Consider the following 18033-nt stretch of genomic DNA (forward strand, 5'->3'; position numbering starts at 1 on the left):
ATTAGTATTCTCTTCATGAAGGCAAAGCTCTAGTTGTTGTGTGTGTCTGTCCCCCCTGCCCCAGTCCTCCTGACAGATTCAACATCAAGACAAGAAACTTTAAAACCTTAGCAGATAAAGTTAGTGGCCAACAATTAAGTATTTTTTTTCTCCTTCCCAAGATAAAGATCTGCTGCACAGACCATCAAGCTTAATAGAGACTGAAATGCCCTAGAGAAGCTTGCAGTCAAGGTATGTTCTTTAATTCTCTGCATACAGAATGTCAGAAATTTACTAACATTCATACCTGTTTTGTTGCAACATGTCTCTGGAACATGCTGACATTAAAGAAGCATCCAGACATATTTGCTGAAGTCAGGGAAAGACTGTTATTATAATTTACAACTCTAATACACAGCTATTTATCTGAAAGAAGGTATGATGCATATAAAAACAATAATGTTGCTAATTACTGAACAACCTAGTTAATATTTTGGATTAAAAATGTTTTGCAATTGTATGAGAATTGAGTTCTAAAACAAAACTAGCAATCTTACTTTATAATATCACAAAGCCCATTGCTCATATCAAGCTTTGGATTCCATCACTCGTGTTACATCCCTACAGGATCCAGAAATTTAAAGTGAATTCTAGCTACATTTGTGCTGCTAGCGTTTATAGTGTTTAAAGCATGTATTTATGAGGCTTCAGTAACAGCAGTTAAAACTCTAGAAGCCCTGTCACACCTTTGCATTATAACAGGTACTTGAATACTTCATAAGTCATTAATTCTGTAAGGGCACAATGCAGTTGAAAAAATGTATTCTAGAAGGAAGTTTGCCTTAACAGACAGTGTCTCATTCCATTCCACTGAACTTTAAAGATACAGTTTCTTTTGACTTCTAAACAAGATCAGATCAGGACACAAGATTTCTTACCATTCATTTTTTCTTATCAAAGAGGAAAAAAAGAACTGTACAAACTAGATTTGTCTTAGCAGATTAAGTCACTTCTGAACTATCAAGCCTCACTGTTCCTCTCCTAATTATTTAAAATCCATAGAGCTTGAGCAGGATCTTAACAGAGTTCAATAGCAACAAGCATTTGTCTGTCTCTTGGAACCTAGACATCAAATATTTAAGCCACTGGTGCTTTAGATGAACAGTCACAACAGCTGCAGAAACTCCCATCTGGACAAACTCAAGGCAGGACAAAGGTAGTCACAAGTTAAACATCATTTGAAAGAAACTATTCTAGGTCTGAATCCTCCTACTTTTTTTCTTACTCCAAAAGATAATGATTTAGAGAGCTTTTCATTGTAGATCGTAGGGGTTTTTATAGTTTCTTTTTAACAATGATGTTGCTTTCAATACCTTTTTCGTAACTGGTAAAAAACCCCAGATTTCACTCCATCAATGAAATAAACTTCAATGAAAAGTTTTTTAATAGATACCCATTGCTTCTTTCCTCTTCCTCTTTTACAAGTAGGGAGCATGGAGAGTTCGTATTTCACTACAGACTACGTAAATTACAGTTCAGCTTTGAAAGATACTACATAATTGGAAAAATTTATGATAATCTGCAGTACTTACAAGACTGCACATAACTTATTGTAATACTGATTTTCTTAGGAATTCTTTTTGAACTCAAGCAAGTGTAACAGGCAAGCAATAAAATCTTTTCACATTGTACATATTGACACACAGCACTTTTACATTATTTGTTTTAAGTAAACACTGCAGAAGGTTATTCGGGAATTATTACTAGTACTTACTATTCCAGGACTAAAATCATCTCTGTTGCAGTTTCATAAACTTCATGCAAGTTAATGACCCAAAGATTGCACTGTGCCAGCTCAAGGACTGCGATTTCATGGATTATTTCCATCCGACAGTCTTGGCCCTTTCTTCTTTTTCTCATGAATTTTGCTGCAAACTCTCTTTCAGTGTCTTTCTGGATACACTTCTTCACCACTGCAAATTTTCCTCTGAAATGAAAGAAGAATTTTAAATGAAAATTAAGTCCCTTAGCAATAACATCAGTATGTCCATTATAAATTAAGATTACAGGAAAGTTGAACTAAATCACTATTAACGAACACATTTAAAATATGTTGCAAATTTAGAAAGACGCCTTGCTGAGTGATAATCCCTACACTTAAGTTAGGAACATCACAAGCCAGAATGTAATTTAACCTCTATTAAAAATAAAGACTTAAACCCATTGATTCAAGGAACATGGATTTCAAAAATACAGAATAAACAAGCTGTGCTAGTTTGCAAGATTAAGGTATCTTCAAACCTTTCATTAAAAAAGCTGGCAGAAACCAAAGTGTACAAACAGGCTATTTATGCTTTCTGTGACTATGTTACAATAACCTCAGTACTTGCCCATCTATTGTTTTCTAAAACATCCCACCGTATTCAAGGCAACAGCAACCAGCACTCTTATTGAATAACTGCTCAAAATCCTGCTCCATTTGCCATGTAATAACCAGACTCTGCTCTACATTGTCAAGAATGGCACTTAGTATTTTCAGCATGTCTCAAATGATAACAGACAGAGTTTTTTGATCGTTTACCAGTTCTCAAAATCCCTTACTCTTGGTCTCACTGTATAAGTGAGAAGTGGTCAAGCAGCTTGACCAACATAAAGCTTTCTAACAAAATTTTTGCGACAGTGATAATGTGAATACAAACACACACTGAGCAGAACTGAGCAGAGTACTTAACCCACATTAATGAGCGTCATTTCTGACAAAACACACAACCGATGAGTTACACCAAGCCAGCAGGCTAGCTAAAACCACACTGCAGCACTTACGTCAGAAGACTTCCTTCACAGCATTCTGGACTGAAGCGTCTGCTCTAAACTTCTTGCAAGAGTCCCACACCACCTGCTCCACTCTGTTCCATTCACACAGCATGGATTTTTAGACTGAAAAGGTCTATTAATTATCTGTCATGTAATGCAATGGTGAATTCTCATAAGTACAGCAATCTTATTTTAGTTCTTACCATACAAGTATAATGTCCATCAAAATGATCTTTTTTTATTTATATGCAGGAATAGCTTGGAGGTCTTTATTCTGATTCTTTAACTGATTGTAGGGTTGCCGAAACTAAAATAGGGGTCCTCATCTGGTTTGGAATACAATTACATGGGCTTTGCCTCTCCTATCTCCAAGCTGCAGTTCACAGATTTACCTAATTCAGCTCATGTCAAAGTTTTCACTCTCACAGCTCCTAACCTATTAGCAGACTGCTATCCATGAAATGTAACTGCTAAAGAAGTTGTGGTCAGCTAACTTATAATAGGCATTTGTTTCAAAATTACCCAGTCTAAATGAATTAAGTCAAATAAGATCCCACAAAGCAGGTATTTGCTAGGCAATCTCACTAAAATAATCTGCCTTGTAACCGCTGATTCAGCCACAGTTATTCCTCTAGGAATAATATTTTGCATAAGCACACATTATCTACAGCACAACAGGTATTAAGACTGTATCAGTGCACGGCCCAGGTGTCTGTGAAAGCAGACAAATGGTGAGAATATGCTTTCCATGTCTTGAATCCAGGGTTTTTTTGAGAAAGTTCTTAATAATATATACTTTAAGATAATATTATAGCTTTGCAAATAGATGAAAACACTATCATAAGATTTTGCAGCACTAGGAAGGTGTGGTCAAAAGATCACTACAAAATGTGTTGCTTAATATAGAGTTACCACAGAACACCACAGGAGGAACAGACACCTAAAGTCCAACAACCTGCTAGGTCCGTGGTACACATCTATCAAAAAATGTTGGAAGAAATAATGAAAATGTGTAGTAGAGCCAGCCCATCGAGAAACAATATGACTGTGCTAACAGTGCTCCTGATTCCAAATATATTGCAAGGACAGTGTTCCTTTTAGGTAGATTTCTAGGAAGCTTGTGACATTAGTGTTTCAGCTACAGGTATAAACATCCCTCCAGTATTGCAATCCTAACCACGATAGAGCAACCTTCCTTAAATAGCCAATGAAAAGGATTTTAAGTTATTGTAAACAAAGACATGCATCTGTATGATTCATGTACAACATAAAGCTGTGCATTTATGAAAAGTGTTAAAATCCGTGCGTTAAGTTTTTAGCACCAAAAAGAAAGGCAACAGGAAAAAAACCCTAGGGACTATACTGGTAAGAAAAAAACCCCAACAGATAAAAATTATTTGAGAGACTAACAGACAAGCCCTTTAACAGCAAGTTATTTTAATACCTGGTAGATACTAAACCTTTACACCAAAAACCTAGACCCCTGGGTTCAGCCTTCTCTATTTTTCTTAATTAGTCCCTGAATGCACAGTTTCCTTCCAGTTGAATGTCGCCTTAGTGCAGAGTAAAAAGCTTTTAATTCTAGTGCTTGTGAAGGACCTAGAGAAAGTAGTTTAGAAAAGTTTGAAATCTCTATAATATAGCTTTCAAGAAGCACATTGTTGTTTTGCATTACATACAAAATCTATCTGGAAGCAAGTTAATTAGCCTAATGAGTACCAATGCTGCCGATTCATCGCACATTAGTCACTATGGAAATAAAACAGTATTCACAGGGCAGCAAGAACCACCACTGTGTGTGGCCACACATGTCCTGTTTAGCTGAGCTGGCCAGAAGCCTGATAGGTGACGTAATTAAAAGGACAGGTTACACGGGAGTTCAGCCAGCTGACAAATACTAATTCTTAGTTGTTTAAGATGAAGAATCCTGCCCAGATTCTTTATGGTTATAATTAGAGCTATTATAACTACTGCCTGTAGAACCCATCTTTTCTAAATACAATCCCCAAAAAGATCAAACTTGACAAACCTGATGTTTATAACTAATAAAACTAATTACAGTGCAGCAATCTAGATTCATGTATAAGACAAATTTCAGAGCTAGGATCCAAAGATACCATCCATTGTATGGTTAAGCCAAAAGATAAATTTGTAAAGACTTCTTTTTTGATAGAGACAGAACAGTAGATAAGAGAGATATAAACAAGCTTTCCCATGAAGTACACGTTGCATACGCTTCATTTTTGCTTTTCTTAAAGTCTTGCTTTTCAAAACTCCTTATAAAAAACAAATCTATTAAAGTGTGAAGATAGTATTATAACAGAGCATTGCTAACTTCGGTGTATTGAGATGAGCTAGCAGTGAGAACACCGCATTGAAGGAAGAAGAATTTTGAGAGGAAATACTTAATGCGTATTTCTAAAGTTAAAAACTGACTGCCAGTCATCCAAAACACAAACAAAAATGCTTTGAAGGGAGACATGAATAGGAAACTAGAAGTATTTTCCAGTCTTCACAAGAGTCTCATTCAAGAATTATGATTTAAGATAAATCATATCTGATTACAAAGAAGCTCAATGTCATCTTTTCAGATTGCCAACAGAATTAGCATTGTTTCATCTGGCATACATTATGGCTTGAAGGAAAAGCCTCAAATCACAAACTAAATGTCAAATCAGATAAGCAGGAACATTTATGTCGCACCAGTTAACTTTGGTTGTCTCAAAAGAACAGAGGACTAACCTTATTTTAATGACTATTTTTAAAGTGACCTAAAAAACACTGTCACTATAACAAATGCAGGAATAACAGCAATTCCTTTGAAGATATTTACTTTTCATGAAGTTCAGAAAACTCTTCTGAGATCCACAAAACTATATGCAATTTATTACATAACTAATATCAAAATTTTTTCCTGAAGTGTGGGAGTTTTTCCCCTACAATTTTTGATTTCCAAACAGCAAGGTGTGGGGATTCCTTTTCTGATGAATAATTTACTCACATACATTTATTCTCAAATGGTGGAACCAACTACTTGCAATTCTTCATTTTCACCTCTTTTCCACTTTCACTTAGTTCCACAACTGTTTCACCCTAGCTGTGCTACTGCCAAGAGCAGTTGAGGACAGAAGCGTGATAGTGTATACATTCTTACTGATGCATAGAACTGTATCACGTACCACCAAGATGCCTGTTACTGAAAGCTACCTGAGAAATAAGCAAGTTGATGCCAGAGTTTGTGGAAAAAAGATATAAATCAAGACATGGGTTATCCACACATGAAACTACAGTCAGGTTGCTAGTGAGAAACAAAAAATATTTCCTTATTATTCTGTTCAGTCTCCTTAAATGATTAAAATACTTGTTATTTTTAGCTCTGTGTGGAAAATGACCTTGTCTGCTTAAACAAAAAAACAGGAATGGGAAGAATCAACTGAATTGCACTAGACATACATTTACTTGTACACGCTGTATAAATTTTGCTAGCAGAAGACTGCTTATTTTAGAGCAACCATTTAAGGTGACCGTTACACCTTCCAGTGAGAAGAAAGCCAGGCCAGTCATTTATGCCTTCCTCTAACGCAGCTCTGGACTTAGAAGTATTATTTTCTGTACACAAAGGATAACTTCCAATATATGCATAGCTTGTTTTACATAAAAAGAGTGCAATATTCCATCAATGAGCTGAAGAATTAACTAATAGTCTAAAAATATTTTGTGTGCTATTAGTTAGGAGGCTTTTGTTGAGGTAAAAGAGTAAAGCAACTAAATACAATTATACTAGACTCCTTAAAGAAGCTCTAAGTAATACAAAATGTATTGTTCCCCATTTTACAGTACAATTATGGCTTAAGCGCAGATGGTAAGGGGAAGAAGAGTTAAGCAATTGGTATCTTGTCCTCTGCAAAGGTTACACTACTTCAAACTAACCTAACGCAAGCTAGCGTCGTCTGAAAACACTGAAGTCTGAGTGAGCTGATGAGAAGTAGCACCCTTAGAACATCTATCTGAAGTAAGTTTGATTTTAAACATGCAAATGAAGATTTGTGTCATAACATCCTGATTTTGGGACAGTAAAATTAATAAGGCTGTGAAGACTAGCCCAAAATTTCATTAATTAACATATTTAATTTAAAGAATCTGCCATTTCCATGTCATCATAAGCAATTTAAAATAATTTCCTTTCCAGAGTAGCCATTATAACAAAGTTCTTGGTATTTTTCCTAAATTAACCTGTTTTTCCTAGCAGCTGTATTTCAATAGGCTTGCCAATGTCTGCTCAGCTACTGAATGAGGCAGTAGCCTTTTGAAGACATAAGATTTGCATTCTCAAAGCAGTTCTTTCCCCATGAGCAGAACTAACGAAGGCTGATTTCCTATGGCTTTGCACCCACGTCCCTCCAGTGACACTGTGACCAGGTTCCTCCCAGGCTCATCTACGACTTTCAGCAATACCTCCCCAGGACTCTCACCTCTAACACACAATCAGGGACCAGCAGCCCCAGCACTTCCCTGCCCTGCACTGCTAGAACTACACCACCTCAGTGTTTTACCATGTTCCCTCCTCTTCCCAACTCCTCAACACATAGGTGACAAGGGAACAGGGGCCCCAAGTGCCATGGTGAGTTCAACAGACATATGTTGACCGTTGACTGACTGGATCAGAGGCCAAAGAGCACAAAAACCTGGCTGAGTTTGTGCAACAGCCTTACTCTCAGCAATGGTGCTAAATCTGCTTTCATTTCTCTCCCTGCTGTCAGTTTTAAACTTAATTTATACAAACACTGTTATTCTCAAAACATGTATCAAAAGTTTATTTTTTAAATTGTTTCCCTAATTCTGGAAAGTGGGGTGGACAATACAGAGTATATAAACATTTTCATCAGAAATTCAGCTACCAAATTAGAATTAAAATAGACTATGTTGTTTGCACAAGGACTGCTTTTCATCCGAGACAAAAAGCTGTCATACCTGGGTGCTAATTTGTCCAAGTCCTTTGTAAAGATAAACTCTACCCATAAGTGGAGACTTACACACTGTATGAACAGATAAAAGTGAAACAATTTCTGCTAAGCATATATTATCAATAAAATGACAGAGACAAGTGGCAGAGAGACTTGGCTTTCCATTTACTGCCTATGCTTTGCCACAATGAGTTAGCAAAGAATTTTTTTTAATAGGAGTATTTGAGCTGAAGTATCTACTTTTCTTTAAAAATTAAAATTTAGTAAAAAAGTAACCATTCAAAATTGTTGAATAGAAAACCCAAGAACATACATTACTTTCAAATGTATAGATTTCTATATTCTAAGAGAGAAGACAGTGAAAACACTCATCAAGCTGAGGACAGAAAAAGGTAGACTGAACCAAAATATGTGCAACTGTTGCACAAAACCAAGACAAACACAGTCACTTAACTCATTTTAACATAACTACAGGTACAAAAATCACAACCTCCATGCAAAGGTCACCTTTAAATGTATTTCTGGTCAAAAATGACTGCACACAAAAAGCCATGCTGAGATATACTTGTTTAAACTGCAGACTAAGATTTGCTGTAGTACTTAGTTCTTGTTCATAGTGTAAAGCTAATCATTTCAGTTGTACTTTTGTGTGCCAGGAGGAAGCTTCATCTAGTCTATTTTCTGATTAGGCCAATTAATATCATCCATCTCCAAGAGCTTTCACTCCATGGCAGAGCTGTAAAATATTTTCTGAAAAGTCATCTGATCTTCAAATAAAAAACCCTGAGCGGCAGTGATACCAGAACACCCTGTGCTACACTGCTGCTACACCTTTTTGACTGTTGCTTAGAATTTAGACTGTTTTGTAGCCGGCATTTAGTCAGCTTCAGTTTCCAGGCCCTAGACATTGTGGTCACATCATGATAAAAGCAGCTTTCTCACTCTGTGGGATGTTTCTCCCACCTGCTTCCCATGCGAATGCTTTAGGCCACTATGTTTAAACAGGTATTATTCTATTAGTACAACAGAGTTAGTAAGTGAGCATTAAGCTAACACCTAGTCAACCTAAAAATTTGTTAGAGGCACTTAGAGCAGCTATATTTGTTTTGAAACTCCTCTTTCACTCCAAAGGAGTTGTTTTTGCTGCTGTATAAACTGAGCTATGCAGCTATCACAACTTGTAAAAGAACGTATATTAAGGAATGTATCTTTCTGAATATCCTATAGTATTTCATCTATTCTTTTTTATCTGAGTACTCTTTAGATGTACATGTGATTATGAGTAAGAATACTATCATTCTTTTCATAAGTCACAATTTCAGACAAAAACACTGGTTTAGTGGTGCTGAAATTCCATATATATAGTTCCCGAGACACAAAAACCTTTTAATGAGACCTTCTGCCTCAAACATTGCTTGCTATCTGTCAGGTGTTGAAATTATACATTGATTCAACTTTACATGTGGAGTCACTTCCAAAAACAAGTATTTTAACCAGTTTGCTTTTTACCTCTTTGAAAAGTTCCACCAGTAGATTATTCTCAAGCATAAGCTGCCACAAACTAGTCTCCTCTAGATTTGTTTTTCCCCATATCACAGCTTACAAGGCTCAAGAAAAAAAGAAAAAAAAAAAGGGGAGGGCAGGTTTCTGTCTCCAATGGAAATCCAGAGCAATACTCTGCTCCACACCGGCTCCCAGGGAAGAGCGCAGTATCTTCCCAACCAGCTGAAGGAGGCTGAGGATGACTTGCTGGCTAGAAGGAGGGACGCCCAGCCGTGGCCAGCAGCTGGGGCACAGCTGCGCTGACAGCCGCCCTCCCAGCGCCCCTTCCAGCCAAGCCAAACTCTGCCCGGCCAGCGCCACGGGCACGTCCGAGGAGCCGATGGCGAGGCCAGCAAAGGATGCCGCTGAAGGCGGCTCTAGCACTGGGAGGGCAGCGATCCCCCCCGGCTCCCCCTTCCTCACTCTCATCCCCTTCTGCTCAAACGGGGCGGCAGGGGCAGCAGGTGGAAACAGCGGCGGGCAGCGGGGAGGAGAGGTAGAACGGAGGGAAGGCATCGACTCCGCGCCCTGCTCCCCCCCCACCCCACCGCCGGCAGCCAAGCGGCGGGCTCCGCTTGGGGCGAGCCGAGCCGGCGGGGGACACCTCCTGCCACCTCCGCGGGAGCACTCCGGGGACCTCGCCCTCGCTCACCTGCCAAGCTCCCTGCCGGGGCTGAGGCTGTACCGCTCCTGGAAGGGCTCGGTGCGGATGGGCGTGCGGATCTCCGTCAGGAAGCCGCCTCGCCGCCGGCCTCGGCCGGCAGCGGGCTGAGGTGGCGGTGGCGGCCGGTCACCGCGGGAGCGGCTGGGTGGCGGCTTCTCCTCGGGACTCATGGCGCGGGGCTTCTCCCTCAGCAAGGGGGGACGCCTTCCTTCCCCTTCTCTCCTTCCCGTCTCGGTCGACCCCTCCGCCGGGCTGGGCTCCCCTCAGGGCTTCGGGGCGAAGCCGCTGCCGCTGCTGGAGGAGGGCGGCGGGCAACACGCGCCGGGCCGAGGGGCGGGGCGCGGGCGCGGGGCCCCGCCCTTTAACGCCTCACCTTGGCGGAGGGGAGGGAGGGGCGGGGCGTGGCGCCGCGCGCCGCCGGGAGGGACGGTTGGGCAGCGCCCCCTGCTGGCGGCCGTTGGGGTTTGTGTGGGTGAGTGCGTGTGTGTGGGGGGCGGTGGGTGAGAAGAGGCGGGGGGCGGCGGGCCCCTCCCGCAAAGTGGCGAGATTTAAACGCTGCTAAAGCCGAGGTGGGTACCCGAGCGACGGGTTGGTGGCGGGCGGGGTAGCGCCCTTCGTGCGGACTTTTCTTCTTCGCGCCTGCCGCCACCCGGGGCACTCGGCCTGCGAGCGCTGAGGTGTGCCCTGAGGGAGCGGGGGGGGCACATCAAAAGGGCGAATCCTGAGGTGAAACGGCAAGAGCTGGTCCTGAAGGGCATGGCCTTGTGGGGAAACAGGGCTCAGGCCCGCAGTGGGGACGCTGGGACGCAAGGCTGAAGGAAGGCCAGGCCAGGAAGGAAGGCTGGGGAGGGGCTGTTTGCAAGGGCATGTAGCAATAGGACGAGGGGCAATGGTTTTAAACTAGAGCAGGGTAGGCTTAGATTAGACATTAGGAAGAAGTTCTTTACAATGAGGGTGGTGAGACACTGGAACAGGTCACCCAGAGAGGTGGTGGAGGCCCCATCCCTGGGGACATTCAAGGCTTGACGAGGCTCTGAGCAGCCTGATCTGGTTGAAGATGTCCCTGCTTACTGCAGGGAGGGTGGACTAGATGACCTTTAAAGGTCCCTTCAAACCCAGCACATTCTATGACAAGAGGGGCAGCGGCAGCTCTGAAGGGGACAAGTACACCTGAGCCCACCTAGTGAAACCTTGGCCTCTGTGGTGTCTAAGGCATAAGCTCCAATTAAGGCCTTCCCACTGCTGTGGTGTACTTGACTCCTCTCCTCCATGCATGCCTGAGCTCCACATGTCTTTATGAGGTGTGTAGGAACTGCCTCCCAGACATCCCTTTGTCCAGGGTGGTGGAAATTGTCTCATGGATTGAGAAATGGCTGTATTCCTCTCACTTCAGAAGCTCTTGACCATCCGGCTTACTTAATGTACGTTTAAGAGATCTGTTCTGCATGGCAGTAGTTTATCAAGGCAGTGCTGTGGCACAGAATCTCCCTGCCATTGCCTGCCAATATCCAGAGCATGAAGGAGAAGAGACTAATGAAGAAGCAGGCCAACATACAGGAAAGGATTCAGCCCAAACCCTGGTCATTGATCAGGGATGGGAGTACAATTGCTGACAAGGCATTTTTCTGGAATTCCCTCATTCACTCAACACCAAATCCCATTTGCAGAAATAAGTAGTTTGGGAATAAACTTCAGAACCAGTAATTGGGTAATGGAGAGTTCAAGACTTGCAGTGTCAATGTGCTTTCCGCTCAGAGTGTTGTTTATGCTGTAGCAGGGCCAGAATGTTACTGCTGAAAAATAAAATTTGGATTAAACAAGGGTTTAGAAATTGTTACATCTGAAAGTACGTATCAGAGGCATTTACTACAGAGAAAAGGTTGTTGCCTGAAAAACAGATTGTACCTTTAAAGTATGTTAATCCTAAATGAAGGTTTCAGATCCTTAATTCTTGTGATATTTTCTACTTCTTTACTTACTTTCACAATCACATTTTCCTGGAGATGGGGGCGAGGGGAAAAAATTTATGGAAAGGAGTGCAATTACTGATTCTGGAATACGAACAGACCTTCCTGAAAATACTTTTGGCTATTTAAAGTTCTCTGGCCATATTTTAAAATAAATTATAAATTTTAGATTCTTAAATGCCATTAAAAATCTAGAAGTTGATTCTGTATAACACAAAACATGGCCTTACATCTTTTTCCACATACAGTTATTTTATTCAGATCAATTTAAGACATATTTTTATCTAACTTATGGAGACTTTTGAATATATAGCTTCTGATTATCTGGAAGGACTTTCACTCCATATGGTATGTAAGTTTATCTATTTTTCTTCCATAGGGTAGAAAATACCACCAAAGACATGAGAAGTTCAGTGTCTTAATATAACAGGAAGATGGATTTGTTGCATTCTTAAAAAGAATTATCCACAGAATAGGAGGACAATAACAAAAAGAAAAAATGTGCTTTACTGTCCTGAAGACTGACCGAAATAAAATCTTTTTCCACTTGACTATGCACTAGCCATAGCACAGACCATGATTTGCTCTGTTGTACCAGAGTATTATGGAGTTGATATATGCTGTATTAATTTAAATTTTCCCCGTAGAAAGAATAAACTTAAGTTTTATGGCTTCCCTGTTTATTAAACCAGCACTGATCTTAGTCTTAAATTCTGCAGCATGAGCTTATATGTGCTCTCCATACAAGGAGAAACATATGCGGATATGACCAATGCTTGATTTATTTAGAGATAAGCTAACAGACATATCTAGGCTACTCTCATATGTTATGTACTGAAAAAATACATATGTTTTTTTCCTGTTGTTTGGATATTTGGCTTCAATCATTGAAACATTATTAGCTGTCATATGCTCAATTGCACCAAGGTGGCATTACAAACATTGATTTCTGCTTGTACAGAAAACATTAACTGGTTTATATGTCAATATGTTGTTTGGTTTTTTTTCATTTTCTGCCAGTAGCATCCAAGGAATTCATTCTCATGAGCTGTGTTTGGCCTGCAAGCTAGGAAGCAGGAGGTGAAGTGGAAGACACTACCACAGGTACTCTGTTTAAAAAAAAACGTCCTCAATTTATGTCTGTGTGCACTGGAGTGAAAGCGCGATTTCAGTTTTGCCCTGAAGAGGTGGATCAAACTTGTTGCATAGGGACATAAGCTTTGCTAAGTTACATCAGTAAATCTAGCTTGATCTTCACAGGACGTTCCTCTTGTACATGATGGGTTACCTTAAATAATCATCATCATCATGGCCTGTTTATAACAGAAACATGAAATCTAACTCACTAATCGGCACACATAACTTAAGATTGGTTTTCAGGTGCTAAATTCATCCTTTCAGTTTCTGTAATGACAGAAAAACATGATCTTCTATGGCTGCAATTTCTGCAGGCTGCTTAAGTTCCATATGAAACTATCTTTTTTGCATTGATGAGCTACTTCTTTGATGTGATTGTTTTATATATGAGGCAGCAAGAAAAGAAGAGTACGCATTCCTCACCTGAGGTGCTTCGCTCCTGTGTTCCGCAAATGCTTCTTGTCGTCATGTAAAGGCACTTACACGAGAGTTCCAAGTACCCAGCACCACTGAAAAACATTCCCATGCTGTACAAACTGAGGTTTCTTACAAGCTACAACAAAAAAAATCTCCACTTTTCCAAATTAAGGAAGGCAGGCACAGCTCCACTAAGTGGCAGCACTAGGCATCATCAGTGCCAGTTTTGTTGAATTTTTTTTATGTTTGTGAGAGGTTTAATATAAAGTGCCGCTCATGTGGCAATAATATGTATGCCTCTTTTTTGCTCATAGTGTTTGATTTCATCATTTCTAGGACAGATGAATAAACTTGTGCTTGCAGAATCTAAGAGTAACCTTTCCAGATATTTTCACAGGTTCATACTTTGCAGAAATTTCCATTTGAATATGAGTTTTACATATATTATAATAACATTAATTTATGAGTTGGAAAATACATCATATGGGTCCCCACGCATTCTTTTGGGTGTTCCTCAGATCACTTTCACAGTTTCTCTGCAGTGTCAAGGCAGTCCCAAAGACTGATTCATCTTTCACAAATCAGGTAGACTACACGTTACAAAATCCAGGGTGCATCACTACTTATTTTATGTCTGTGTCCAGAGCATAAAGATAACCTGTTCAACTTTGTACATTAGGAGGACTGAAATATGTAGTTGAAGCACAATTATGATGTTCAAAAGCTGTATTGTGTGCTTAGTAGTAAGTGTTAAACTCTAAGGTCCCTGTTCTGTTAATCAATGCGTGAATCACTAAAGCTGTTAACTCACATGTCAAAAGCAAGGAAGTTTATATTCAACTGCCAAAGATGCCAAAGCTGTTGGTAAATATATCCTCACACATTGTAAGTATAATCTTATATAGTAATCTGTATTACTAATTTCAATCATTCTTAAAAAATCACTGATCGGATTTAGTACTAAGACATACCTAAGAGGTACTGAAGTCAAATCACAGCTTGTAACAAAGTTCCTAAGCAGATTCCAGTGCTGCCCCAGCTGCATTCCTGAAAAGCTGTTACCTAAATACAATGAGTCCATGTGGCATGCTGGTTAGGTACCTACACTGCTTTGTCTACGGACTGAAGCATGTTAAGTGCTGAAAACAGAAAAACAGGAGGATGTGCAATTTGGTTTTGATTCTGGAAAACCAGCATTAGGAAATCACACCCAACTATAGTTCTTCAACTGCTGTCTGTGGTCCATTTTGAAACTGACTGAACCGATTTTCAGTGTCACACACTGTATTTACAGCATTCTGTTTTCTTACAACTGATTATTTTTGTAACTGGGAAAGAAAATAGCCTAAACTGGTCTTTTATTTTACTACTGAAAAATTTGAAAGGTGAAGGTATGGCCCTAAAGTGTACTAGCCTTCACAGAAGGAAAGGCAAGTGACCTTAGTATTATTATTGTTTATCATCATTGACACAGAACACTTTCCCATGCAGCTCCACTGTTTTCTTATACCATAGGAGCTAATTATATGAAATCCTACATGCCAGAAATTCAGGAAAAAAACATCATTAGTTGCAGTCTTTGTGTTCTCCAGTGACTTCTGTTCTATTCAACCTCAAGGAGCTACGTAGCACTGTGGGGATGAGCTTCATTTACACTAGAGTTAAAACCATAGAAATGTGCTTTACACCAAAGCCTAATATAAATAATAATCAGGGCTTGTGTTTCAGACAGAATACTGTATCTTTTTTTTTCTTCAAATCTTAATTCCAAGAGGGTAGGAACTAAACAAACAAAGCCACACGCTCTTCATTTTGATATATCCATGAAAGGTGTTTTCAGGCAAAATTGATTTTGAAGGTTACCAGAATTAAATTAAAATAATAATAAAAGAGCATGGCTTTGCAGCTCAAGGAAGATTTATGATTAGAGGAGACACAGTGGATCCTTTGTGGCTTTGTTCTCTCCATTGTTCTCCAGAAATGACAGCTATTGTCCAGTCTGGCCTCTTATACAAGAATGAACATCAGGCCACAAGTGGATTTATTGTCCATTGTAGCAAAAAAACCTATGACTTTGCTACCATAGGGTGGGAAGGTATTATTATTGATTTTTAATATCCTATAGGATTATGGAGTTTTGATAGCATGCCAAGAAAGACATCTGATGTACGTATGGAGGCTTCAGGTGGATTGCTCCTATATTTTAACAGAAATTCAGTAACGTGTGTCATAGAATGGGTTCTCATAAAAGGTGTAGTTCCAGCCACATAAATGGATCACCGCTTCAGAAACTGACACCTCTGATGTACCCTAATGATCAGCAGCTCATTTCACTGCTTTTTAGTAAATATTGATTTTTCCTTCCTTCCTTTATATATGAAAAATTCAGAGAAATGTAGCTCAGTATCACAAATGCCAGCTCCCCCCACTTCCTCCTCACACACATGCACAGTCACAGAAACAAGTTTTGAATAAAGGCTGCACTGTGGGACCCGGATTTGTCGAGCACGTGCGTGGGTGGGTGCTACTCTTGCCACCACCATGGTCCCTGCCACAGAAGAGCCAGCGCTGGCCTTGGGCTTGTTGACCTGTGCTCTTCCACACATGATGAAATGCAGTGCTGACTGCAGAAGGTCTCTGAAGAGTTGTCACAGTGACATAGTTTCCCATTTGCTACTTATTTGTCTTGTGCAAGATATGCTTAGCCTTTCTATTGGAGTCTCTTCCACAGGTTTATACTTTTCCTTATAAAAAATGCTCCTCATATTTCAGCTTTCCCATCCTTCATATTGTACCGTGTTCCCTCACAACATGCCATTTATGTAAGAAAACAGGTATGGTCAGCAAGGTCTGCTGACTGTGTATCTGAGGTGTGTTAATCTATCCTGGAATGTGCTAATGAAACATGCCTGAGATATTACAGTGACGAGCAGTAGAGAAATGGGTGTGACATACTGAGGATGCCAGAGCATCTTGCTATTTATTTGCTGTCAACACTTAATGCAGACCCAGCATATGCTATTAAGAAATCATCTTCGCACTTGCATTTCATACCTATAATGCAGTAATTACACCTAGAAGCGAGGTATGCGTAAGTAGTATATACATCTCTTTTGTCCTTCTGTCTGTCCAGACATTTTCTATGGTGAGGAATAAGCTCACATGCTTTCAGGGCAGGGCTGGTCTTAAGGTAGTCTAGGAGAACATGGGGCTTTGGTTATGCATACTTGTGCGGAGAACCTCAAGTTTTAGACACGTACCCTGAGAAACTGAACAAAAGCAGTGGAAGAGCCTGAATGCAATGGTCAGAAAGGGTAAGATCCTGGAAGAGCAATTCCTTAAATCAGTGGACTTTCGTTAGTGCCGGTTTCCACCCACTCTAGTAAAATACATGCTCTACAAAATAAGTTATTTGCAATAGACAGTCCACACAATGCCATAACAAAGTGATTTTATTGACATTCCTCTATAGTGATATGGTTGAATAGAAAGCACAGCCTGAGTATCATGTGACATTTTTCTGTCAATATAAGCAAAATCAGTCCAATAATGAGGACCTTTCCTGCCATTGACTTTATGTAGTCTTTAACAAAAACCATAACAGACATTTCTGTTAGATAAATCGGAAGCTGCAGGGAATTTGGCAAATGGTACAATATTTACTATACCTAGTATCTACTATCTACAGGCATCTGTTTTGCTACTAGAACAAAGGAACTACATGACTCACTAGAGAGAAAGTAACAATCCAATCTTTTGGACCTTGTGATAACTGGAAAAACCTATCCAGATTTAGTATATTGCAGTCAGTTTTTTTCATTTAATAACGAACACTGAGGTACAGCAAGAATAATAATAAAAAAGCACCGCATTTGTTGTAGAAAGATCTGTTGGTCTGCATTTGACTGAAAGTGTTTAATCTTGACTGGGAAGCCCTATTAGTATTACTATGGAGACAGGGCAAATAGTTATTATTTCAACAGAAATTAAACAAATCTCCAGTCAAATTTGTCCTTCTGGAATTCCATAAACTGTCACAGGATTAATAGCGAAGGATGAGTTTAACTCATCCTCTGTGCCTGTGTATTTTAGCTTATTTCTTATTTGATTTTCATGTCCAAATTCAGTATCCTACGTTTTCAACTAGAGGTATGTCAGCTATTTGTTACAGTGAAACTAGAACAACAAAACACAAACCCAACAAACACCCCCCCTCCCCACAGGCTGTCTCTCACACTAGACTACGAACTCAAAACCTTAGCTACAGTTCATTGAAAAGTTCATGGGCACTTGAGCAAACTGGGTGAAAGAAGTCCTCTGTGTCAGACCTGTACAAAACTCATGATTTCTCCATTAGATGTTAGACGTAGTTTGGACCACTCCTTGCCTTGTGATAGCCGTGGATCTCCCTAGAACATAAAGGTCAAGTTCTGAATATGCACAGCCACATGATTGAAACTGAACACTCATGTAACGTACTGCAGACTGAAGTGACACAGCATTTGTAAGGTTTAGACCTGATGCAATTAACAGTAAGGTACTGTTGTTT

At 40.0% G+C, this 18033-nt stretch overlaps 1 protein-coding gene across 1 annotated transcript in view; it reads right to left on the minus strand.

Moving 5' to 3' along the window:
* Window positions 1-10292, minus strand: part of STK17A (serine/threonine kinase 17a) — a 28808-nt gene extending 18516 nt beyond the window's left edge. The window contains exons 1-2 of the mRNA XM_054192446.1: window positions 9952-10292; window positions 1754-1966 (exon numbers count right to left, since the gene is read on the minus strand). Coding sequence (XP_054048421.1) covers window positions 1754-1966; window positions 9952-10133 — 395 coding nt within the window. The 5' untranslated portion in view covers window positions 10134-10292. The remainder of the gene's footprint in view (window positions 1-1753; window positions 1967-9951) is intronic.
* Between the last annotated feature and the right edge of the window lie 7741 nt (window positions 10293-18033).

The sequence above is a fragment of the Rissa tridactyla genome, chromosome 2 (assembly GCF_028500815.1).
Source record: "Rissa tridactyla isolate bRisTri1 chromosome 2, bRisTri1.patW.cur.20221130, whole genome shotgun sequence".
NCBI classification, from domain to species: domain Eukaryota; kingdom Metazoa; phylum Chordata; class Aves; order Charadriiformes; family Laridae; genus Rissa; species Rissa tridactyla.